The following is a 25,971-nucleotide window of genomic DNA, read 5'->3' as shown; positions in this document are numbered from 1 at the left end:
ACAAGCATGGGAAACAGTGTTTAAACCCTTTACAATGATCTGTGAAGTTATTTGGATTTTTACGAATTATCTTTGAAAGACAGGGTCCTGAAAAAGGATGTTTCTTTTTTTGATGAGTTTATAAACAAACTCTTCACTGCCGTTTAACGACTCTAAATCGGTTTTTGTTGCATACAACATTTGAAAGGTCTATAATTTTCATCTAACACAATCAAAGTAAACATAACCCCGAGATGCCTTTAATTGCCCAATTTATAGGCATGCACAATTTAAGCATATTTTTTAACAACGTGATATTGTGCTCCAAAGGTATAACTTGAAATAACATGATTTAGGTAATTAAATAATCAAAACAAAAACAAGTTTATTTATTAACCTATTTGTTATAAGTATTTAGGCATGTCGTGAAATAAGCCTTGTAAATCATTGTCAAAGGCATACGATATACTGTTCCATCTAGATTATCCATGGATTGATCATATAGAATTACAACATTATTTTAACATTCCAAAGCAATTGCATGTGGTGCAGGAACCACTGACTCACCGCATTTTTCTATTATGAAGATGATCTGCTGGTAACTTAACGGGTTAGGACAGCTCATGATGCGTTCTAAATATCTGTCGACTAGATGTGATTTATGACGAAAGAGGCTTCATGCATAGATTTTATTTTTACCCATAAGAGTAGGAGTAAAATGTCTCTATTCTCAGCATTTACCACCAGTTTTCTACTCTGAGTCCTTTGTGGATACTGTTCAATGACACCCCTCTATGGTTCAACTGACAGTGTGATTCATGATGATGACATTTCTGTTAGCTCTGCCACTGTAATTTCAACTGTCTGAGGTACACATGGTAAGATACAGTATCTGTGGGCTCTGCCACTAGGCAAACAGTCCTCGGTAGAGCCAAGATGGCGATCGACAGTGACCGCTACAGTCTCATGCCATGTTTCTATGGATTCACCTGTCCGAGTGACACATGATGACATAAGACAGTTGGCAGAGGATGATTTTGCCCTTTTTGTAAGTTAGAAGGATCCTTTGGTTAATCTCTTAGGGCTTAATCATAGCTTGAATGCATAACTCAACAGGTTTTGTATAAATCAATAAAGTAGTGGTGTGGATGGCAGAAAGGAACAAATTGAGTTGCATGAGCATTTTGCAAATAAGGGATGATACTGCCAAAGCTCCTCCCAACTGTCTGGAACTGAGCTGTGTGGCTCTCAAGTCCTCAGATTGATAATAGAGTCATAACTCTATCTTGCTGACTCAGCTCTGCATGCCCATTTTAATAGACACAACAAATGGCCGACATGAACAAACATGAGGGCTGCAGGATCCACAGACTACAGAAAACAGTCTAGGATTAGGAATAGGGTTATAACTACAGTAGAGGTAAGGTTAGGATTATAACTACAGTAGAGGTTTGGTTAGGGTTATAACTACAGCAGAGGTATGGTTAGGATTATAACTACAACAGAGGTATGGTTAGGATTATAACTACAGTAGAGGTTTGGTTAGGATTATAACTACAGCAGAGGTACGGTTAGGGTTATAACTACAGTAGAGGTACGGTTAGGATTATAACTACAGCAGAGGTACGGTTAGGGTTATAACTACAGCAGAGGTACAGTTACGGTTATAGCTACAGTAGAGGTATGGTTAGGGTTATAACTACAGTAGAGGTATGGTTAGGGTTATAACTACAGTAGAGGTATTGTTAGGGTTATAACTACAGTAGAGGTATGGTTAGGGTTATAACTACAGTAGAGGTATGTTTATGGTTAGAACTACAGTAAAGGTAGGGTTAGGGTTATAACTACATTAGAGCACTTGTGAAGGTGGTAAATGACCTTTTAATGGCGTCAGACCGAGGCTCTGCATCTGTCCTCGTGCTCCTACATCTTAGTGCTGCTTTTGATACCATCGATCACCACATTCTTTTGGAGAGATTGGAAACCCAAATTGGTCTACACGGACAAGTTCTGGCCTGGTTTAGATCTTATCTGTTGGAAAGATATCAGTTTGTCTCTGTGAATGGTTTGTCCTCTGACAAATCAACTGTAAATTTCGGTGTTCCTCAAGGTTCCGTTTTAGGACCACTATTGTTTTCACTGTATATTTTACCTCTTGGGGATGTCATTCGAAAACATAATGTTAAATTTCACTGCTATGTGCATGACACACAGCTGTATATTTCATTGAAACATGGTGAAGCCCCAAAATTGCCCTCGCTAGAAGCCTGTGTTTCAGACATAAGGAAGTGGATGGCTGCAAACGTTCTACTTTTAAACTCGGACAAAACAGAGATGCTTGTTCTAGGTCCCAAGAAATAAAGAGATTTTCTGTTGAATCTGACAATTAATCTTGATGGTTGTACAGTCGTCTCAAATAAAACTGTGAAGGACCTCGGCGTTACTCTGGACCCTGAGCTCTCTTTTGAAGAACATATCAAGACTGTTTCAAGGACAGATTTTTCAAGGACCACTTGAGTGGGTTGAGTCACTGACATGGTCTTCCTGTCTGGGTTGGCACCGCCCCCTTGGGTTGTGCCGTGGCGGAGATCTTTGTGGGCTATACTCGGCCTTGTCTCAGGATGGTAAGTTGGTGGTTGAAGGGATCCCTCTAGTGGTGTGGGGGCTGTGCTTTGACAAAGTGGGTGGGGTTATATCCTGCCTGTTTGGCCCTGTCCGGGGGTATCATCGGATGGGGCCACAGTGTCTCCTGACCCCTCCTGTCTCAGCCTCCAGTATTTATGCTGCGGTAGTTTATGTGTAGGGGGGCTAGGGTCAGTCTGTTATATCTGGAGTATTTCTCCTGTCTTATCCGGTGTCCTGTGTGAATTTAAGTATGCTCTCTCTAATTCTCTCTTTCTTTCTTTCTCTCTCTCGGAGGACCTGAGCCCTAGGACCATGCCTCAGGACTACCTGGCATGATGACTCCTTGCTGTCCCCAGTCCACCTGGCCGTGCTGCTGCTCCAGTTTCAACTGTTCTGCCTGCGGATATGGAACCCTGACCTGTTCACCGGACGTGCTACCTGTCCCAGACCTGCTGTTTTCAACTCTCTAGAGACAGCAGGAGCGGTAGAGATACTCTCAATGATCGGCTATGAAAAGCCAACTGACATTTACTCTTGAGGTGCTGACTTGTTGCACCCTCGACAACTACTGTGATTATTATTATTTGACCATGCTGGTCATTTATGAACATTTGAACATCTTGGCCATGTTCTGGCTGTGAAGGGTGGAGATTATAACAGAAGAGGACTGGCCACCCCTCATAGATTGGTTCCTCTCTAGGTTTCTTCCTAGGTTTTGGCCTTTCTAGGGAGTTTTTCCTAGCCACCGTGCTACTAAACATGCATTGCTTGCTGTTTGGGGTTTTAGGCTGGGTTTCTGTACAGCACTTTGAGATATCAGCTGATGTAAGAAGGGCTATAAAATACATTTGGTTTGATTTTGATTATGGTTAGTATTAGGGTTATAACTACAGTAGAGGTATGGTTAGGGTTATAACTACTGTAGAGGTACAGTTAGGGTTATAAATACAGTAGAGATATGGTTAGGGTTATAAATACAGTAGAGGAATGGTTAGGTTTATAACTACAGTAGTGGTAGGGTTGTAACTACAAAGGAGGTATGGTTAGGGTTATATCTACAGTCGATGTATGGTTAAGATAAGGGTTATAACTACAGTAGAGGTATGGTTCGTATTGGGGTTATAACTACAGTAGAGGTATGGTTAGGGATATAACTACTGTAGAGGTATGGTTAGGATTAGGGTTATAATACAGTAGAGGAATGGTTAGGGTTATAACAACAGTAGTGGTAGAGTTATAAATACAAAGGAGGTATGGTTAGGGTTATATCTACAGTAGAGGTATGGTTAGGGTTATAACTACAGTAGAGGTATGGCTAGTGTTATAACTGCAGTAGTGGTAGGGTTAGGATTATAACGACAGTAGAAGTATTGTTAGCGTTATAACTACAGCAGATGTATGGTTAGGGTTACAACTACAGTAGAGGTATAATTACGGTTATAACTACAGTAGAGGTATTGTTAGGGTTATAACTACAGTAGAGGTATGGTTAGGGTTATCACTACAGTAGAGGTATTGTTAGGGTTATAACTACAGTAGAGGTATTGTTAGGGTTATAGCTAAAGTAGGTATGGTTAGCGTTATAACCACAAAGGAGGTATGGTTGGGGTTATATCTACAGTAGAGGTATTGTTAGGGTTATAACTACAGTAGAGCAATGCATAGGGTAAAAACTACAGTAGAGGTATGGTTAGGGTTAGGGTTATAAATATGTTAGCGGAATGGTTATGGTTATAACTACAGTAGTGGTAGGGTTAGGATTAGGGTTATAAATACAGTAGAGGTAGGGTTATAACTACTGCAGAGGTATTGCTATGGTTAGGGTTATAAATACAGTAGAGGTATGGTTAGGATTAGGGTTATAAATACAGTAGAGGAATGGTTAGGGTTATAACTACAGTAGTGGTAGGGTTAGGATTAGGGTTATAAATACAGTAGAGGTATGGTTAGGTTTATGGTTATAAATACAGTAGAGGAATGGTTAGGGTTATAACTACAGTAGAGGTATGGTTAGGGTTATAACGACAGAAGTGGTATGTTTAGGGTTATAACTACAGTAAAGGTGTGGTTAGTAGTAGGGTTATAACTACTGTAGAGGAATGGTTAGGGTTATAACTACAGAAGAGGTATGATTAGGGTTATAACTACAGTAGAGGTGTGATTAGGTTTATAACTACAAAAGAGGTATGGTTAGGGTTATAACTACAGTAGAGGTATTGTTAGGGTTATAACTACAGTAGAGGTATGGTTAGGGTTATAACTACAGCAGAGGTATGGTTAGTATTTGGGTTATAACTACAGTAGAGGTATGGTTAGGGTTATAACTACAGTAGAGGTATTGTTAGGGTTATAGCTAAAGTAGGTATGGTTAGCGTTATAACCACAAAGGAGGTATGGTTGGGGTTATATCTACAGTAGAGGTATTGTTAGGGTTATAACTACAGTAGAGCAATGCATAGGGTAAAAACTACAGTAGAGGTATGGTTAGGGTTAGGGTTATAAATATGTTAGCGGAATGGTTATGGTTATAACTACAGTAGTGGTAGGGTTAGGATTAGGGTTATAAATACAGTAGAGGTAGGGTTATAACTACTGCAGAGGTATTGCTATGGTTAGGGTTATAAATACAGTAGAGGTATGGTTAGGATTAGGGTTATAAATACAGTAGAGGAATGGTTAGGGTTATAACTACAGTAGTGGTAGGGTTAGGATTAGGGTTATAAATACAGTAGAGGTATGGTTAGGTTTATGGTTATAAATACAGTATAGGAATGGTTAGGGTTATAACTACAGTAGAGGTATGGTTAGGGTTATAACGACAGAAGTGGTATGTTTAGGGTTATAACTACAGTAAAGGTGTGGTTAGTAGTAGGGTTATAACTACTGTAGAGGAATGGTTAGGGTTATAACTACAGAAGAGGTATGATTAGGGTTATAACTACAGTAGAGGTGTGATTAGGTTTATAACTACAAAAGAGGTATGGTTAGGGTTATAACTACAGTAGAGGTATTGTTAGGGTTATAACTACAGTAGAGGTATGGTTAGGGTTATAACTACAGCAGAGGTATGGTTAGTATTTGGGTTATAACTACAGTAGAGGTATGGTTAGGGTTATAACTGCAGTACTGGTATGGTTAGGGCTATAACTACAGCAGAGGTATTGTTAGGGTTATAAATACAGTAGAGGTATGGTTAGGGTTATAACTACAGTAGAGGTATTGTTAGGGTTAGGGTTATAAATACAGCAGAGGTATGGTTATGTTTATAACTACAGCAGAGGTATGGTTAGGGTTATAACTACAGTAGAAGTATTAGGGTTATAACTACAGTAGAGGTATGGTTAGGATTATAACTACAGTAGAGGTATTAGGGTTATAACTACAGTAGAGGTATGGTTAGGATTATAACTACAGTAGAGGTATTAGGGTTATAACTACAGTAGATGTATGGTTAGGGTTATAACAAAAGTAGAGGAATGGTCAGGGTTATAGCTACAGCATAGGTATTGTTAGGGTTATAACTACAGTAGAGGTAGGGTTAGGATTATAACTACAGTAGAGGTATGGTCAGGGTTATAGCTACAGTAGAGTTATTGTTAGGGTTATAACTACAGTAGAGGTATGGTTAGGATTATAACTACAGTAGAGGTATTGTTAGGGTTATAACTACAGTAGAGGTATTGTTAGTATTTGGGTTATAACTACAGTAGTGGTATGGTTAGGGTTATAACAACAGTAGAGGTATGGTTAGAGTTATAACGACAATAGAGGTACTGTTAGGGTTATAACTACAGTAGAGGTATGGTTAGGATTATAACGACAATAGAGGTATTGTTAGGGTTATAACTACAGTAGAGGTATTGTTAGTATTTGGGTTATAACTACAGTAGTGGTATGGTTAGGGTTATAACAACAGTAGAGGTATGGTTAGAGTTATAACGACAATAGAGGTACTGTTAGGGTTATAACTACAGTAGAGGTATGGTTAGGGTTATAACTCCAGTAGAGGTATGGATAGTATTTGGGTTATAACTACAGTAGAGGTATGGTTAGGGTTATAACTACAGTAGAGGTATAGTTAGGGTTATAACAACATTAGAGGTATGGCTAGGGTTATAACTACAGTAGAGGTATGGTTAGGATTATAACAACAATAGAGGTATTGTTAGGGTTATGACTACAGTAGAGGTATTGTTAATATTTGGGTTATAACTACAGTAGTGGTATGGTTAGGGTTATAACTGCAGTAGAGGAATGGTTAGGGTTATAACTACAGTAGAGGTATGGTTAGGGTTATAACTACAGTAGAGGTATGGAAAGGGTTATAACTACAGTAGAGGTATGGTTAGGGTTATAACTGCAGTATAGCTATGGTTAGGGTTATAACTGCAGTAGAGGTATGGTTAGGGTTATAACTACAGTAGAGGTATGGTTAGGGTTATAACAACATTAGAGGTATGGCTAGGGTTATAACTACAGTTGAGGTATGGCTAGGGTTATAACGACAATAGAGGTACTGTTAGGGTTATAACTACAGTAGAGGTATGGTTAGGATTATAACAACAAGAGAGGTATTGTTAGGGTTATAACAACAGTAGAGGTATGGTTAGGGTTATAACTGCAGTAGAGGTATGGTTAGGGTTATAACTACAGTAGTGGTATGGTTAGGGTTATAACTACAGTAGAGGTATGGTTAGGGTTATAACGACAATAGAGGTACTGTTAGGGTTATAACTACAGTAGAGGTATGGTTAGGGTTATAACTCCAGTAGAGGTATGGTTAGTATTTGGGTTATAACTACAGTAGAGGTATGGTTAGGGTTATAACTACAGTAGAGGTATGGATAGTATTTGGGTTATAACTACAGTAGAGGTATGGTTAGGGTTATAACTAACGCAGAGGTATTGTTAGGGTTATAACTGCAGTAGTGGCATGTTAGGGTTTTAACTACAGCAGAGCTATGGTTAGGATTATAACTACAATAGATGTATGGTTAGGGTTATAACTGCAGTAGAGGTATGGTTAGTATTTGGGTTAAAACTACAGTAGAGTAATGGTTAGGTTTATACATAGAGTTGGGGTATGGTTAGGGTTATAACTAAAGTAGAGGTTTGGTTAGGGTTATAACTAAAGTAGAGGTTTGGTTAGGGTTATAACTAAAGTATAGGTATGGTTAGGGTTATAACTACATTAGAGGTATTGTTAGGGTTATAACTAAAGTAGAGGTATGGTTAGGGTTATAACTGCAGTAGAGGTATGGTTAGGGTTATAACTGCAGTAGAGGTATGGTTAGGGTTATAATTACAGTAGAGGTATGGTTAGGGTTATAACTACAGTAGAGGTATGGTTAGTATTTGGGTTATAACTACAGTAGAGGTATGGTTAGGGTTATAAATACAGTAGAGGTATGGTTAGGGTTATAACTACAGTAGAGGTATGGTTAGTATTTGTGTTATAACTACAGTAGAGGTATGGTTAGGGTTATAACTAACGCAGAGGTATTGTTAGGGTTATAACTGCAGTAGTGGCATGTTAGGGTTTTAACTACAGCAGAGCTATGGTTAGGATTATAACTACATTAGAGGTATGGTTAGGGTTATAACTACAGTAGAGGTATGGTTAGGGTTATAACTAAAGTAGAGGTTTGGTTAGGGTTATAACTAAAGTAGAGGTTTGGTTAGGGTTATAACTAAAGTATAGGTATGGTTAGGGTTATAACTACAGTAGAGGTATTTTTAGGGTTATAATTAAAGTAGAGGTATGGTTAGGGTTATAACTGCAGTAGAGGTATGGTTAGGGTTATAACTGCAGTAGAGGTATGGTTAGGGTTATAACAACAGAGGTATGGCTAGGGTTATAACTACAGTAGAGGTATGGTTAGGATTATAACAACAATAGAGGTATTGTTAGGGTTATAACTACAGTAGAGGTATTGTTAATATTTGGGTTATAACTACAGTAGAGGAATGGTTAGTATGTGGGTTATAACTACAGCAGAGGTATTGTTAGGGTTATAACTACAGTAGAGGTATGGATAGTATTTGGGTTATAACTACAGTAGAGGTATGGTTAGGGTTATAACTACAGTAGAGGTATAGTTAGGGTTATAACAACAGAGGTATGGCTAGGGTTATAACTACAGTAGAGGTATGGTTAGGATTATAACAACAATAGAGGTATTGTTAGGGTTATAACTACAGTAGAGGTATTGTTAATATTTGGGTTATAACTACAGTAGTGGTATGGTTAGGGTTATAACTGCAGTAGAGGTATGGTTAGGGTTATAACTACAGTAGAGGTATGGTTAGGGTTATAACTACAGTAGAGGTATGGTTAGTATTTGGGTTATAACTACAGTAGAGGTATGGTTAGGGTTATAACTACAGTAGTGGTATGGTTAGGGTTATAACTGCAGTAGAGGTATGGTTAGGGTTATAACTACAGTAGTGGTATGGTTAGGGTTATAACTACAGTAGAGGTACTGTTAGTATTTGGGTTATAACTACAGTAGTGGTGTGGTTAGGGTTATAACTACAGTAGAGGTATGGTTAGGGTTATAACGACAATAGAGGTACTGTTAGGGTTATAACTACAGTAGAGGTATGGTTAGGGTTATAACTCCAGTAGAGGTATGGTTAGTATTTGGGTTATAACTACAGTAGAGGTATGGTTAGGGTTATAACTACAGTAGAGGTATGGTTAGTATTTGGGTTATAACTACAGTAGAGGTATGGTTAGGGTTATAACTGCAGTATAGGTATGGTTAGGGTTATAACTGCAGTAGAGGTATGGTTAGGGTTATAACTACAGTAGAGGTATAGTTAGGGTTATAACAACATTAGAGGTATGGCTAGGGTTATAGCTACAGTAATGGTATGGTTAGGGTTATAACTACAGTAGAGGTATAGTTAGGGTTATAACAACATTAGAGGTATGGCTAGGGTTATAACTACAGTAGAGGTATGGTTAGGATTATAACAACAATAGAGGTATTGTTAGGGTTATAACTACAGTAGAGGTATTGTTAATATTTGGGTTATAACTACAGTAGTGGTATGGTTAGGGTTATAACTGCAGTAGAGGTATGGTTAGGGTTATAACTACAGTAGAGGTATGGTTAGGGTTATAACTACAGTAGAGGTATGGTTAGTATTTGGGTTATAACTACAGTAGAGGTATGGTTAGGGTTATAACTGCAGTATAGGTATGGTTAGGGTTATAACTGCAGTAGAGGTATGGTTAGGGTTTTAACTACAGCAGAGCTATGGTTAGGATTATAACTACATTAGAGGTATGGTTAGGATTATAACTACATTAGAGGTATGGTTAGGGTTATAACTACAGTAGAGGTATGGTTAGGGTTATAACTAAAGTAGAGGTTTGGTTAGGGTTATAACTAAAGTAGAGGTTTGGTTAGGGTTATAACTAAAGTATAGGTATGGTTAGGGTTATAACTACAGTAGAGGTATTGTTAGGGTTATAACTAAAGTAGAGGTATGGTTAGTGTTATAACTGCAGTAGAGGTATGGTTAGGGTTATAACTGCAGTAGAGGTATGGTTAGGGTTATAACTTCAGTAGAGGAATGGTTAGTATGTGGGTTATAACTACAGCAGAGGTATTGTTAGGGTTATAACTACAGTAGAGGTATGGTGAGGGTTATAACTACAGTAGAGGTATGGTTAGGGTTATAACTACAGTAGAGGTATGGTTAGGGTTATAACGACAATAGAGGTACCGTTAGGGTTATAACTACAGTAGAGGTATGGTTAGGATTATAACGACAATAGAGGTATTGTTAGGGTTATAACTACAGTAGAGGTATTGTTAGTATTTGGGTTATAACTACAGTAGTGGTGTGGTTAGGGTTATAACTACAGTAGAGGTATGGTTAGGGTTATAACGACAATAGAGGTACTGTTAGGGTTATAACTACAGTAGAGGTATGGTTAGGGTTTTAACCTGTTGGGTCTAGGGGGCAGCATTTGCACGTCTGGATAAAAAAAATGTACCCGATTTCATCTGGTTACTAATCCTACCCAGTAACTAGAATATGCATATACTTATTATATATGGATAGAAAACACTCTAAAGTTTCCAAAACTGTTTGAATGGTGTCTGTGAGTATAACAGAACTCATTTGGCAGGCAAAACCCTGAGACATTTTCTGACAGGAAGTGGATACCTGATGTGTTGTATTGACTTTAAACCTATCCCATTGAAAAACACAGGGGTTTAGGAATATTTTGGCACTTCCTATTGCTTCCACTAGATGTCACCAGCCTTTACAAAGTGTTTTGAGTCTTCTGGAGGGAGATCTGACCGAACAAGAGCCATGGAACGGTGATGTCCCATTAGACACCTGGCGCGCTACTTCATGTTGGGTACCCTCGTTCCAATACGTTATAAAAGAGTATGCATTCGTCCACCTTGAATATTATTCATGTTCTGGTTAAAAAAGGCCCTAATGATTTATGCTATACAACGTTTGACATGTTTGAACGAACGGAAATATATTTTTTCCCCTCGTTCATGACGAGAAGTCCGGCTGGCTTACATCATGTGCTAACGAGACGGAGATTTTTGGACATAAATGATGAGCTTTTTTGAACAAAACTACATTCGTTATGGACCTGTGATACCTGGAAGTGACATCTGATGAAGAGAATCAAAGGTAATGGATTATTTACATAGTATTTTCGATTTTAGATCTCCCCAACATGACGTCTAGTCTGTATCGCAACGCCGTATTTTTCTGGGCGCAGTGCTCAGATTATTGCAAAGTGTGATTTCCCAGTAAGGTTATTTTTAAATCTGGCAAGTTGATTGCGTTCAAGAGATGTAAATCTATAATTCTTTAAATGACAATATAATATTTTACCAATGTTTTCTAATTTTAATTATTTAATTTCTGACGCTGACTTGACTGCCGGTTATTGGAGGGAAACGATTTCCTCAACATCAATGCCATAGTAAAACGCTGTTTTTGTATATAAATATGAACTTGATAGAACTAAAAATGCATGCATTGTCTAACATAATGTCCTAGGAGTGTCATCTGATGGAGATTGTAAAAGGTTAGTGCATCATTTTAGCTGGTTTTATGGTTTTGGTGACCCTGTCTTTGACTTGACAAAACATTACACACAACTCTTGTAAATGTACTGTCCTAACATACTCTAAATTTATGCTTTCGCCGTAAAACCTTTTTGAAATCGTAAAACGTGGTTAGATTAAGGAGATGTTTATCTTTCAAATGGTGTAACATAGTTGTATTTTTGAAAAATTTGAATTTTGACATTTATTTGGATTCAAATTTGCCGCTCTTGAAATGCACCTGCTGTTGATGGAGTGCACCACGGGTGGCACGCTAGCGTCCCACCTAGCCCCAAGAGGATAACTCCAGTAGAGGTATGGTTAGTATTTGGGTTATAACTACAGTATAGGTATGGTTAGGGTTATAACTGCAGTAGAGGTATGGTTAGGATTATAACTACAGTAGAGGTATTGTTAGGGTTATAACTACAGTAGAGGTATGGTTAGTATTTGGGTTATAACTACAGTAGAGGTATGGTTAGGGTTATAACTGCAGTATAGGTATGGTTAGGGTTATAACTGCAGTAGAGATATGGTTAGGGTTATAACTACAGTAGAGGTATAGTTAGGGTTATAACAACATTAGAGGTTTGGCTAGGGTTATAACTACAGTAGAGGTATGGTTAGGATTATAACAACAATAGAGGTATTGTTAGGGTTATAACTACAGTAGAGGTATTGTTAATATTTGGGTTATAACTACAGTAGTGGTATGGTTAGGGTTATAACTGCAGTAGAGGTATGGTTAGGGTTATAACTACAGTAGAGGTATGGTTAGGGTTATAACTACAGTAGAGGTATGGTTAGTATTTGGGTTATAACTATAGTAGAGGTATGGTTATGGTTATAACTGCAGTATAGGTATGGTTAGGGTTATAACTGCAGTAGAGGTATGGTTAGGGTTATAACTACAGTAGAGGTATGGTTAGGGTTATAACAACATTAGAGGTATGGCTAGGGTTATAACTACAGTTGAGGTATGGCTAGGGTTATAACGACAATAGAGGTACTGTTAGGGTTATAACTACAGTAGAGGTATGGTTAGGATTATAACTACAGTAGAGTTATTGTTAGGGTTATAACTACAGTAGAGGTATTGTTAGTATTTGGGTTATAACTACAGTAGTGGTATGGTTAGGGTTATAACTACAGTAGAGGTATGGTTAGGGTTATAACGACAATAGAGGTACTGTTAGGGTTATAACTACAGTAGAGGTATGGTTAGGGTTATAACTCCAGTAGAGGTATGGTTAGTATTTGGGTTATAACTACAGTAGAGGTATGGTTAGGGTTATAACTACAGTAGAGGTATGGTTAGTATTTGGGTTATAACTACAGTAGAGGTATGGTTAGGGTTATAACTGCAGTATAGGTATGGTTAGGGTTATAACTGCAGTAGAGGTATGGTTAGGGTTATAACTACAGTAGAGGTATAGTTAGGGTTATAACAACATTAGAGGTATGGCTAGGGTTATAACTACAGTAGAGGTATGGTTAGGATTATAACAACAATAGAAGTATTGTTAGGGTTATAACTACAGTAGAGGTATTGTTAATATTTGGGTTATAACTACAGTAGTGGTATGGTTAGGGTTATAACTGCAGTAGAGGTATGGTTAGGGTTATAACTACAGTAGAGGTATGGTTAGGGTTATAACTACAGTAGAGGTATGGTTAGTATTTGGGTTATAACTACAGTAGAGGTATGGTTAGGGTTATAACTGCAGTATAGGTATGGTTAGGGTTATAACTGCAGTAGAGGTATGGTTAGGGTTATAACTACAGTAGAGGTATGGTTAGGGTTATAACAACATTAGAGGTATGGCTAGGGTTATAACTACAGTTGAGGTATGGCTAGGGTTATAACGACAATAGAGGTACTGTTAGGGTTATAACTACAGTAGAGGTATGGTTAGGATTATAACAACAATAGAGGTATTGTTAGGGTTATAACTACAGTAGAGGTATGGTTAGGGTTATAACTGCAGTAGAGGTATTGTTAGGGTTATAACTACAGTAGAGGTATGGTTAGGGTTATAACTACAGTAGAGGTATGGTTAGTATTTGGGTTATAACTACAGTAGAGGTATGGTTAGTGTTATAAATACAGTAGAGGTATGGTTAGTGTTTGGGTTATAACTACAGTAGAGGTATGGTTAGGGTTATAAATACAGTAGAGGTATGGTTAGGGTTATAACTACAGTAGAGGTATGGTTAGTATTTGGGTTATAACTACAGTAGAGGTATGGTTAGGGTTATAACTACAGTAGAGGTATGGTTAGGGTTATAACTACAGTAGTGGCATGTTAGGGTTTTAACTACAGCAGAGCTATGGTTAGGATTATAACTACATTAGACGTATGGTTAGGGTTATAACTACAGTAGAGGTATGGTTAGTATTTGGGTTAAAACTACAGTAGAGTTATGGTTAGGGTTATAAATACAGTTGGGGTATGGTTAGGGTTATAACTAAAGTAGAGGTTTGGTTAGGGTTATAACTACAGTATAGGTATGGTTAGGGTTATAACTACAGTAGAGGTATTGTTAGGGTTATAACTAAAGTAGAGGTATGGTTAGGGTTATAACTGCAGTAGAGGTATGGTTAGGGTTATAACTACAGTAGAGGTATGGTTAGTATTTGGGTTATAACTACAGTAGAGGTATGGTTAGTGTTATAAATACAGTAGAGGTATGGTTAGTGTTTGGGTTATAACTAGAGTAGAGGTATGGTTAGGGTTATAAATACAGTAGAGGTATGTTTAGGGTTATAACTACAGTAGAGGTATGGTTAGTATTTGGGTTATAACTACAGTAGAGGTTAGGGTTATAACTAACGCAGAGGTATTGTTAGGGTTATAACTGCAGTAGTGGCATGTTAGGGTTATAACTCCAGTAGAGGTATGGTTAGGGTAATAACTCCAGTAGAGGTATGGTTAGTATTTGGGTTATAACTACAGTAGAGGTATGGTTAGGGTTATAACTCCAGTAGAGGTATGGTTAGTATTTGGGTTATAACTACAGTAGAGGTATGGTTAGGGTTATAACTACAGTAGAGGTATGGTTAGTATTTGGGTTATAACTACAGTAGAGGTTTGGTTAGGGTTATAACTAAAGTATAGGTATGGTTAGGGTTATAACTACAGTAGAGGTATTGTTAGGGTTATAACTAAAGTAGAGGTATGGTTAGGGTTATAACTACAGTAGAGGTATTGTTAGGGTTATAACTACAGTAGAGGTATTGTTAGGGTTATAACTACAGTAGAGGTATGGTTAGGGTTATAACTGCAGTAGAGGTATGGTTACGGTTATAACTGCAGTAGTGGCATGGTTAGAGTTATAGCTACAGTAGAGGTATGGTTAGGATTAGGGGTATAAATACAGTAGAGGTATGGTTAGGATTAGGGTTATAAATACAGTAGAGGAATGGTTAGGGTTATAACTACAGTAGTGGTAGGGTTAGGATTAGGTTTATAAATATAGTAGAGGAATGGTTGGGGTTATAACTACAGTAGAGGTGTGGTTAGGATTAGGGTTATAAATACAGTAGAGGAATGGTTAGGGTTATATCTACAGTAGTGGTATGGTTAGGATTGGGGTTATAACTACAGTAGAGATATGGTTGGGGTTTTAACTACAGTAGAGGTATGGTTAGGATTAGGGTCATAAATACAGTAGAGGTATGTTTGGGGTTATAACTACAGTAGAGGTATGGTTAGGATTATAAAGACAGTAGAGTTATGGTTAGGGTTATAACTACAGTAGAGGTATGGTTAGGGTTATATTTACAGTAGATGTATGGTTAGGGTTATAACTACAGTAGAGGTATGGTTAGGGTTATAACTACAAAGGAGGTATGGTTTAGGGTTATATCTACAGTAGAGGTATGGTTAGGGCTTTATAACCTGTTGGGGCTAGGGGGCAGTATTTTCACGGCCGGATGAAAAACGTACCCAATTTGAACAGGTTACTACTCTGGCCCAAAAATTAGAATATGCATATTCTTAATAGATTTGTATAGAAAACACTCTGAAGTTTCTGAAACTGTTTGAATTGTTTCTGTGAGTATAACATAACTGATATGGCAGGCAAAAACCTGAGACAATTCCAAGCAGGAAGTGGAAAGTCTGTGGTTGTAGTTTTTTCAAGTGATTGCCTTGACTGTATACAGTGAGTTAGGGTTCATTTTGCACTTCCTAAAGCTTCCACTTGATGTCAGCAGTCTTTAGAACGGTGTTTGAAAATTCTATGGTGAATTCGAAGGGAATAACAGCCCTAGGAAGTAGGTGTCCCATTATAAGGCATGGGCTCAGTCACGCGCAATGACTTGGGAGCGAGCTGAGTTCATATTTACTGCTAAAGAGAACGTATAGGTCCGGTTGGAATTTTATTCATGATATATGATATTAGCAACCTAAAGATTGATTCTATACATCGTTTTACATGTTTCTACAAACTGTAGTATAACTTTTTTGACTTTTCGGCTGGACTAAGTAAGCATGCGCGTTGTGGATTTGGATAGTGAACCTAACGCGCAAACAAAATTGATTATTTGGACATATAAATGAACTTCATCGAACATTTATTGTGGAGCTGGGGATCCTGTGAGTGCCTTCTGATGAAGATAATCAAAGGTAAGTGAATATTTATAATGTAATTTGTTTGTTTTATTGACTCCAGGATGGCGGGTTTCTGTTTGCTAGTTGTTAGTGTCATCTGGGCTGTACTCAGATTATTGCAAATTGTGCTTTCACCGTGAACCTTTTTTGAAATCTGACAATGCGATTACATTTAGGATAAGTGTATCTATAATTCTGTGCATAACACTTCTATATTGATCAAACATTTTGATGAGTATTTCTGTAATATGTGTGCTCATTGTGATGATTCACCGAAAGGGTTGGAGGGAAAACATTTCTCCACATTACGCGCCAATGTAAAATGCTGTTTTTGGATATAAATATGAACTTTATCGAGCAAAACATACATGTATTGTGTAACATAATGTCCTAAGAGTGTCATCTGATGAAGATCGTCAAAGGTTAGTGCATCATTTAGCTGTGTTTTGGGTTTTTGTGATGCATCTAGTTGCTTGGAAAATGGCTGTGTGATTATTTGTGTCTATGTACTCTCCTAACATAATCTAATGTTTTGCTTTCGCCGTAAAGCCTTTTTGAAATCGGACAATGTGGTTGGATTTACGAGAAGTTTATTTTTAAAATGGTGTAAAATTGTTTATTGTTTGAGAAAATGGAATTACAGTAGATGTGATGTTAGGATTATAATGACAGTAGAGGTATTGTTAGGATTATAACTACAGTAGAGGTATTGTTAGGGTCATAACTAAAGCAGAGGTATTGTAAGGGTTATAACTACAGTAGAGGTATTGTTAGGGTTATAACTACAGTAGAGATATGGTTAGGATTATAACTACAGTAGAGGTATTGTTAGGGTCATAACTAAAGCAGAGGTATTGTAAGGGTTATAACTACAGTAGAGGTATTGTTAGGGTTATCACTACAGTAGAGGTATGGTTAGGGTTATAACTACAGTAGAGGTATTGTTAGGGTTATAACTACAGTAGAGATATGGTTAGTGTTATAACTGCGGTAGTGGTATGGTTAGGATTATGGATATAACTTCAGTAGCATTACCTGACATAAGGGGTTGTCCTGTCATGCCCATGGGAGCCATGCCCAGGTTGTTCATAGCTGTGGCCCAGGCGTTGGGGTCTGACATGGGCATTGTCATTGAGCTGGGGTCCATGGACATGTTATGATTCCCTTCTGCAAAAGAGATAGAAAGAGAGCGAGAGTCAGTCAGAATATGGTACAATCAGATATGGTCTCAAATCTTTTTGTCTGCTTTGTTCGATTTCCTCACATTTCCTATTTAATAGCTTCTATAAACCTGTGAGGTGTTACAAAGGAAATTAAATTGAGACTTTACTCATGTCTGGCAGTAGCAGAGGGGTATACTTCATCTTTGTGCTCTCAGAGTGGCGAGAGAGAGGCCATTAGTACAGTGACACACCCTTTTAATTTTATTCACAGGTTCAATCCCCTCCTAGCTGAACCCCCTTTGTCTCTGACCTCTACTCAGAGAGCCTCCTGATGATGCTGCTTCTCTTCCCTGACCGACACCACACACTCTCAAAAGGAACAAGAGGACTAGCAACACACACACACACACACACACACACACACACACACACACACACACACACACACACACACACACACACACACACACACACACACACACACACACACACACACACACACACGCGAGGACACACTCTTTTGATAGAATCTACCCAATAAAACGCCAGTGAGAGAGAAAAGCTGGTTTATGTTTGACTGTCACAGTAAATAAAAATAATTCTCCAGCAAACACAAAATATTACGGTAATAATAAAAACTGAAATCCAGATACTGAAGGGAATTTATAAGGCATTAGGGATTCTGAAACTAAAACATCTCTGGCCAACTGCTACGAACACACATCTATTCATACAGCCCACGGCGGTCAGATTTTCTGCCAAGTGTAACGTCTTACACAGTAAAGCAAACACATACAGATCCCTATAGTAAAAGGCTCAAAGTAAACAAGAACACATCACAAATAAAAACACCACCGTATTCTGACAAACCAAACAATTTCACAACCCTAAATGGGCTTTCTTTCTCTTATTTATTTGACCTCCCCCTCTGACTGACGGGTAAAGTGTGACGGCTGGCTGTGGCACTAAACTGCTCTTCTGCCTCATGATGCCAAAACAAACAGTGGGTGCTAATGAGGAGGAGGGCTGAAGACAACACTTCATACTTCAAAAGGTCCACTGCCTTCTAACACTGATGCTGTGTGAATGTGTGTGTGTGTGTGTGTGTGTGTGTGTGTGTGTGTGTGTGTGTGTGTGTGTGTGTGTGTGTGTGTGTGTGCCCTGTCCAATCACTTGAGTAGCGAACTGATTGTTCCGAGGCAACTGATGGGCAGGTAAAATACAGGACTAATATTGATACCTCTGTCTGGTATAATAAAGGACTAATGATGTTACCTCTGTCTGGTGTGATTAAGGACTAATGCTGATATCTTTGTCTGGTATAATAAAGGACTAATGATCTTACCTCTGTTAAGCATGAGAAAGGACTAACCCTGATACCTTTGTCTGGTATAATAAAGGACTAACGCTGATACCTCTGTCTGGTATAATAAAGAACTAATGATGATACCTCTGTCTGGAATAATAAAGGACTAATGATCTTACCTCTGTTAAGAATAATAAAGGACTAATGATGTTACCTCTGTCTGGTATAATAAAGGACTAACCCTGATACCTCTGTCTGGAATAATAAAGGACTAATGATCTTACCTCTGTTAAGAATGATAAAGGACTAACCCTGATACCTCTGTCTGGAATAATAAAGAACTAATGATGATACCTCTGTCTGGAATAATAAAGGACTAACGCTGATACCTCTGTCTGGTATAATAAAGAACTAATGATGATACCTCTGTCTGGAATAATAAAGGACTAATGATCTTACCTCTGTTAAGAATGATAAAGGACTAACCCTGATACCTCTGTCTGGTATAATAAAGGACTAACGCTGATACCTCTGTCTGGTATAATAAAGGAGTAACCCTGATATCTCTGTCTGGTATAATAAAGGAGTAACCCTGATACCTCTGTCTGGTATAATAAAGGACTAACCCTGATACCTCTGTCTGGTATAATAAAGGACTAACGCTGATACCTCTGTCTGGTATAATAAAGGAGTAACCCTGATATCTCTGTCTGGTATAATAAAGGAGTAACCCTGATACCTCTGTCTGGTATAATAAAGGACTAACCCTGATACCTCTGTCTGGTATAATAAAGGAGTAACCCTGATATCTCTGTCTGGTATAATAAAGGACTAACCCTGATACCTCTGTCTGGTATAATAAAGGACTAACGCTGATACCTCTGTCTGGTATAATAAAGGAGTAACCCTGATATCTCTGTCTGGTATAATAAAGGACTAACCCTGATATCTCTGTCTGGTATAATAAAGGACTAACCCTGATACCTCTGTCTTGTATAATAAAGGACAAATGCTGTTACCTCTGTCTTGTATAATAAAGGACAAATGATGTTACCTCTGTCTGGTATAATAAAGGACAAATGCTGTTACCTCTGTCTGGTATAAAGGACTAACGCTGATACCTCTGTCTGGTATAATAGAGGACTAATGCTGTTACCTCTGTCTGGTATAATAGAGGACTAATGCTGATACCTCTGTCTGGTATAATAAAGGACTAATGATGTCTGGTATAATTAAGGACTAGTGATGTTACCTCTGTCTAATATGATAAAGGACTATTGCTGTTACCGCTGTCTCCTGCATCTCAGATACTCTCATTACACTCCCATCCTTGGGTTGCCGTGGCAAAGGCTGTTAAAACTGTTGTATAACGGAGGAGAGAGAGGTGTTGTGTTTTACTGCAGTTTTACAGCAGTCATCATGTTGTCACTGACCAAACAGTCAAGGCATAGTTGAGGCTCAGAGGCTTGTTAACCATTGATACCCTCTTAGTGGGTCCACTGCAACAACTAAAGGAGCTCTAATTGCAGAAGGGGGAGTTGGAGCTGTTTTACAGCAGGTCAAACAGGAGTCGTGTAAACAGCCTCACTCATCAGTCATAACAAAACTGACTAGTCTCACTGACCAGTCAAAACAAAAAGGGCATAAATGCAATGAGATGGTTTAGAATCAGTGACAACCGTATAAGTCTCAGTTTCCGATCGGATCCAGATACCTCCACAGGATTTAGCTCATCACACAACAACTAACTGTGTTGTCATAGGAGATCTTAGAACTGATCTTATCATCAGGTTTATAGTAATCTAAGAGTTGAAGGCTTTGAGAGATTGGTAGAGTGCTGGTCGAGGTCAAGGTTAGTGCTGCTGGCCTCACGCCCTGAAATGGTAAGATGCTGTAGAGGAATTGTCCACAGTATCATGGTTCCACCAGTCACCAGAGGGCGGCAGATACCATCTTAGAGACAATTAGGACACTCAGGTGTTGTCTATTTGCCATTATGATTTCCCCTTTTAAAGAGGTGTGTTTCTGTCTCTGTTTTGCAGAAGCTTGATTTTCGGTTGCCATGTGTGTCTGTCCCCTGAGTAAGTTTTCTAGTAATAGAGTGGTTCCTCCTTTAAAAGTTGCAGCGGACTGCAGCGCAGCTTGCATGGTGCCGCGGAATTTTATGGCACGTTATTTAAGTGTGAACCACTGGTACCATTAATGCTAGTTAGTGCTAGTTTGACCACCAGAGGGCATCATTGAGAAGCATTTGATAGCCTTCAGTAATTACTGAACTAGAGAATACGGTAAAGCGGGAGACCGGGGTTCACTTCCTCGACTGGGATGAAGGAGCAGGCTGTCCTTGTAAATAAGACTTTGTTCTTAGCTGACTTGCCTAGTTAAATAAAGGTTACACTAAGAGCATAACATTTCTACACCCTCATTTTCTAATTCTAGTCTAACTAATACCTTAATGGAAATTTGGTGTCAGTGAAAATAAAAATCTCATTGATTTATCAAGACCAGTCCCCATGCTTGTCTCAGAGCAGTGCGAAACGGTGCTAAAATAGTTGTCGGCTTTTGCTTCAAATCCTATTGCTTCTAACTTCAATATGCTCTTTAAATAAATAAGACCTATACCACTTTTAACAGCACATTACTCAACTCTAGTGAGACTCATGTCGCCTACGGTAGACCTACAGTATATCGAAAAACTTGACCATGACTCTCCGCCAATAACTACATATAGAGGACTGGAGGATTCTAAATTAAAACCAAAAGCCACCTCATGGGTCTCCCAGTGGTGGTCGGCACGGGTATCGAACCTGCATCTGTAGCAACGCATTTTGCACTGCGGGAGCCCCCATCCACTCCGGAGCCCCCATCCACAAAGTATCAAAATACAGAGAGGTGTTGGTAAAGTTATCCTGCTAATAGTCCATAATGGGCTATTATAATACTGTACATGGTGTCCAGGTCAGGATAACCAAAACATTTCTTTATTAAAGACTATCAGGAAGAATGTTGGTACTTATTTATTTTCATCCAAAGCCATGAATGAGTGAGTCACTTAGCTTTAGGTAGGTGCCGGCTATATGACTGTGTCATCAACTTGATAATATATAACAATATTTTGTAGGTTATTTTGTTAAAAAAAATGAAAGAGAGTGATTTTAATCTGAATAAAAGCCCAAATAATATTTGTTATTCCCATAGTAATTCGTTATGGATCCATAACTAAATAAACATCAGCAGTTTGAAAGAGTATTTTTATCATTATTTTATTAACGAAAGCATAAAGATGTTGATGAAGAAATACTGTACTGCTGTTTTGAGTGTGGCAGAAGAATCAGAATTAGTTGTGTAATATAGGTAATTAAGATGTCTTATCTGCATAATATGCTTATGGTATATACTTGTTATTAGAATGTATCCCTTCGGACTCTGGTGTTGGCAGTTGCACTTCTTCCCTTAGCTGGGGCTCAGTCACCTGGGGCCCAGAGAGGGGAGAGGTCAGGTTTGTCTTTCATATGTCCCTGGTGCTATGCAGAATATCAGAAAGGGAAGAGGACAGGAGGGAACATTGTCTTCATATGTGAATGTGTCTACCTATTCTTAAACCATGTGAAGGGATGGCGTGATTAATGGGGAACCAATTACTTGTCTCCACATGTCTGTGCGCCAGTCACTCCATCCTTTGGCATTGGGGGATGTGTGTGGTAGTGTCTGGAACTATTGTATGTCATCTCTGATGTTGCACTTATCCTGGGTTAGTGTATGACCTAGAGGCTCACTCCCCTCAGTGAGCTTGTCCAGGAGTGTGGTCAAGAAGGGGTTTTACTTGAGATGGGAGTATCTGGAGTTGACAACTGATTTATGCCATTGGATGAGTTGGTGCTATGAAGTACCAGGAACGAGGGTTCAGTTCCCTGACGGGGAGGAAGGAGTAGGCTGTCCTTGTAAATAAGAATTTGTCCATAACCGACTTGCCTAGTTAAATAAAGGTTACACTAAGAGCATAACATTTCTACACCCAAATTTGTGACTCAATAATTACATATAGAGGATTGGAGGATATTTCTGTAATTCAGTGATATTTATTCCCATAGTAATTCATTATGGATCCATAACTAAATAAACATCGGCATTATGAAAGACTATTTTTACCATTATTTTATTAATGAAAGCAAAAGATGCCATTATTAGTATCAATAATAATAATAATAATCACTTGGTTTAAAAAATAACAATATTTTGGAGATGATTTCATTTTCAAATAATATAAAATGAGCGAGAAAAATGCCACTCTTGAACATGGGATAAGACATTGTTACTAATTTGTAAATAAAACCAGTCAAGGCCGGCACGGTTATTAAACCAGCATCTGTAGCAACACAGCTTGCACTGCTATTGTCACGTCCTGACCAGTAAAGGGGCTGTTTGTTATTGTAGTTTGGTCAAGGCGTGGCAGGGGGTGTTTGTTTAGGGTGTTTCGGGGTTGTTTGGGTTATGTTCTATGTTAGTGTATTTCTATGTTATTTCTAGTTGGTCTATTTCTATGTGGTGTTTATTGGGTTGACCTTCAATTGGAGGCAGCTGCTTCTCGTTGCCTCTGATTGAAAGTCCTATTTATAGGGGTGTTTGTTCTATCGGGGTTTGTGGGTAGTTATTTCCTGGTTTAGGGTTTGTTGCACCTGACGGGACTGTTTGGAGTCGTTTGTTTTGTATACGTGTTTATTTTGTTTTTCCTTCAAATAAAAAAGAAGATGAGTATACATTTTCCGCTGCGTTTTGGTCCACTCCTTATGACAATCGTGACAGCTATGCAGTGTCTTAGACTTTGCACCACTCAGTCGCTGTACAACATGACCGGTCGGGAATGGCTTACAGTACTACACAGTAAGAGCAAAATAAAATAATAAAAACCTTAGTGTAACAACAGTTTTAGTAAGCAATACTGAAGTTGTGCACAATTATCCATTTCTATTTAGGTTTATGTTGCCCATTCATTGTCAGTTAGAGACACAGTAGGACCCAAAAGCATAATCAGTTTCTAACTCCCCCTTGCACTGGTCTGGAGCAGTGTAGTGGTGACGCAGGGTACCGTGCTAAACCACAAATTACCCATGGCGTAAACTCGCAACTTTAAAGGAGGAACCACTGTAGTGTTTGTTGTTTTGTCCCAGTGTTACTGTGATTCTTCTGTTACCTTGTTTCTCAGTAAAGCCTTTACGTTATCCTAAATCATTGATTCCTCATCTAGTCCATTCTCTGCACATGAGTTCAACCTCACCACGTCACACACATGGTCTCTCTGTCCTCCAGTCTGTTCTTTGCTAGCTCCCTCCCTCTCTCCATTCACCCATCACTCCCTTCCTCCCTAGGCACTGACCTCTGGGATTTAGGGCTTTACAGAGTGACCTTGAGGACAGAGGTCTGGCATGGTTCCCTCAGCTCTCTTTCACTTGATCACATCCACACAGAGCCGAGGGAGTGTGTCTGAATAGCAAACAGCAGTGGAAAGATCAACACTAGCACACACGCTTGCTGGCCCAACCAGAAGAAACTTCAGCCAGTGAAAATACACATCTGTCATCAAGAGAAGTACTGAATATAAATATGTCTAAGACTGAATCTGTTCTATCATTTAACAAAAACAAATCAATGCCTAAAGTTTGGCAGGGATTGATTCAATGTGTAACCTCTATTTCAACATTTAACTGGTCAAAGAGGTAGATCAAAATCAATGTGGATTAAATTGTAATAAAAGTGGGTTACTATGCTTAGCTGTAGTGTAGACTATGCTATGAAAACCAATCGATAATTTTGCTGTATAATTATAGCCATTATTGATTTAATAGAATCAATTTACATTGAGCCCTTGATCGATCTGATTCTGTTTTAGTTGAAAAAAGCCAAAAATTAACCAGAGCTGCAAAAAAACACATTTTCAATTGAAAATAATTGAAGTGACACATCTCTACCTGGACTCCCACCGTGCTAAAGTAATGGCATAAGAAACACTGCCACAGGCCTGATCTCAGCCTTACTTGCCTATGAGCTGCAGTAAAGGCTTTTGAACTGCAGTAAAGGCTCCCCCAGGGTGCCGATGGGAAATGTATCAGTTTTAAGGCCCATTGGCTGGAGGCCTCCGAGCAGGCCAAGAGAAGCTCAGACATTTAGTTTACAACGGACAAGGTCTTAACAGCTAACAGGCCAATTACAGCCTCTAACACAGAAAGGTCTCCTGGAACACTATCATGGTCATATACCCCCAGAACAGTGAAGGAAGACTGTACTCAGGACTAACTGAGACAGACAGACAGACAGACAGACAGACAGACAGACAGACAGACAGACAGACAGACAGACAGACAGACAGACAGACAGACAGACAGACAGACAGACAGACAGACAGACAGACAGACAGACAGACAGACAGACAGACAGACAGACAGACAGACAGACAGACAGACAGACAGACAGAAGTAGAGATTGAGAGGGAGAGAGGAGTAGAGAGAGAGAGGGAGAGAGAAGAAGAGAGAGAGGGAGAGAAGTAGACAGAGAAGGAGAGATTGGGAGAGAATGGTCTAATTTATGGCAAATTGCAGGCATTTTCTATCGCAATTTGGACCATCCACATAATGAAAATTAGGTCTAATGATAGTTTGTAAGAAATAATTAGGGGTTTTATCAATATAAAATTATCAAATAGCCTATAAATGTGTCCTTGCTGAACAGAAAATTGCTGGGTGAAATGGTGCAGAATCTAAATAATTTCCACTGCATGTATCTATATCAAAAGTAAAAACATCCATGATATCAAATGTCTCTGATTTCCCTTGAATATTGATTCTGGAGCCTTAGACACACAGCATGATCATAATATAGGAGGCGAATGCCATTTTCATTAAAAAACAATCCTCAGAGTAGTGATGCCAGTCCATGAAAAACACTCACCAGGCAGATAAAATGCATGCATTGCAAAATAGCTTTCTTGGAGTTGCTTGTTTGACCTTAATCTAGTGGATGCAGATCTGTGTGTTCAGCTCTGTGCTTCTGTTCGTGTGTCAGCAGGGATTCCTTCCACCTGAATCCAAGATCAGCTCAACTAGATGAACACTAAAAAGTGGAGAGTATTGATTCCAAGTAAGGAACAGGATACATTACTGTGTGCATCCACATCCACCTAAAGACATGTCTGT

The 25,971-nt window shown here is 38.7% G+C and overlaps 1 protein-coding gene across 2 annotated transcripts in view; it reads right to left on the bottom strand.

The window, feature by feature from the left end:
• Positions 1 to 25,971, bottom strand: part of LOC106611501 (ecto-NOX disulfide-thiol exchanger 2) — a 273,741-nt gene that overhangs the window by 87,355 nt on the left and 160,415 nt on the right. For both annotated transcript variants that reach the window (XM_014211765.2, XM_014211767.2), the window contains exon 3: positions 17,351 to 17,482. In XM_014211765.2, coding sequence (XP_014067240.1) covers positions 17,351 to 17,482 — 132 coding nt within the window. The remainder of the gene's footprint in view (positions 1 to 17,350; positions 17,483 to 25,971) is intronic.

The sequence above is a fragment of the Salmo salar genome, chromosome ssa09 (genome assembly GCF_905237065.1).
Source record: "Salmo salar chromosome ssa09, Ssal_v3.1, whole genome shotgun sequence".
Taxonomy (NCBI): domain Eukaryota; kingdom Metazoa; phylum Chordata; class Actinopteri; order Salmoniformes; family Salmonidae; genus Salmo; species Salmo salar.
This window is presented reverse-complemented; position numbering and strand designations above follow the sequence as displayed.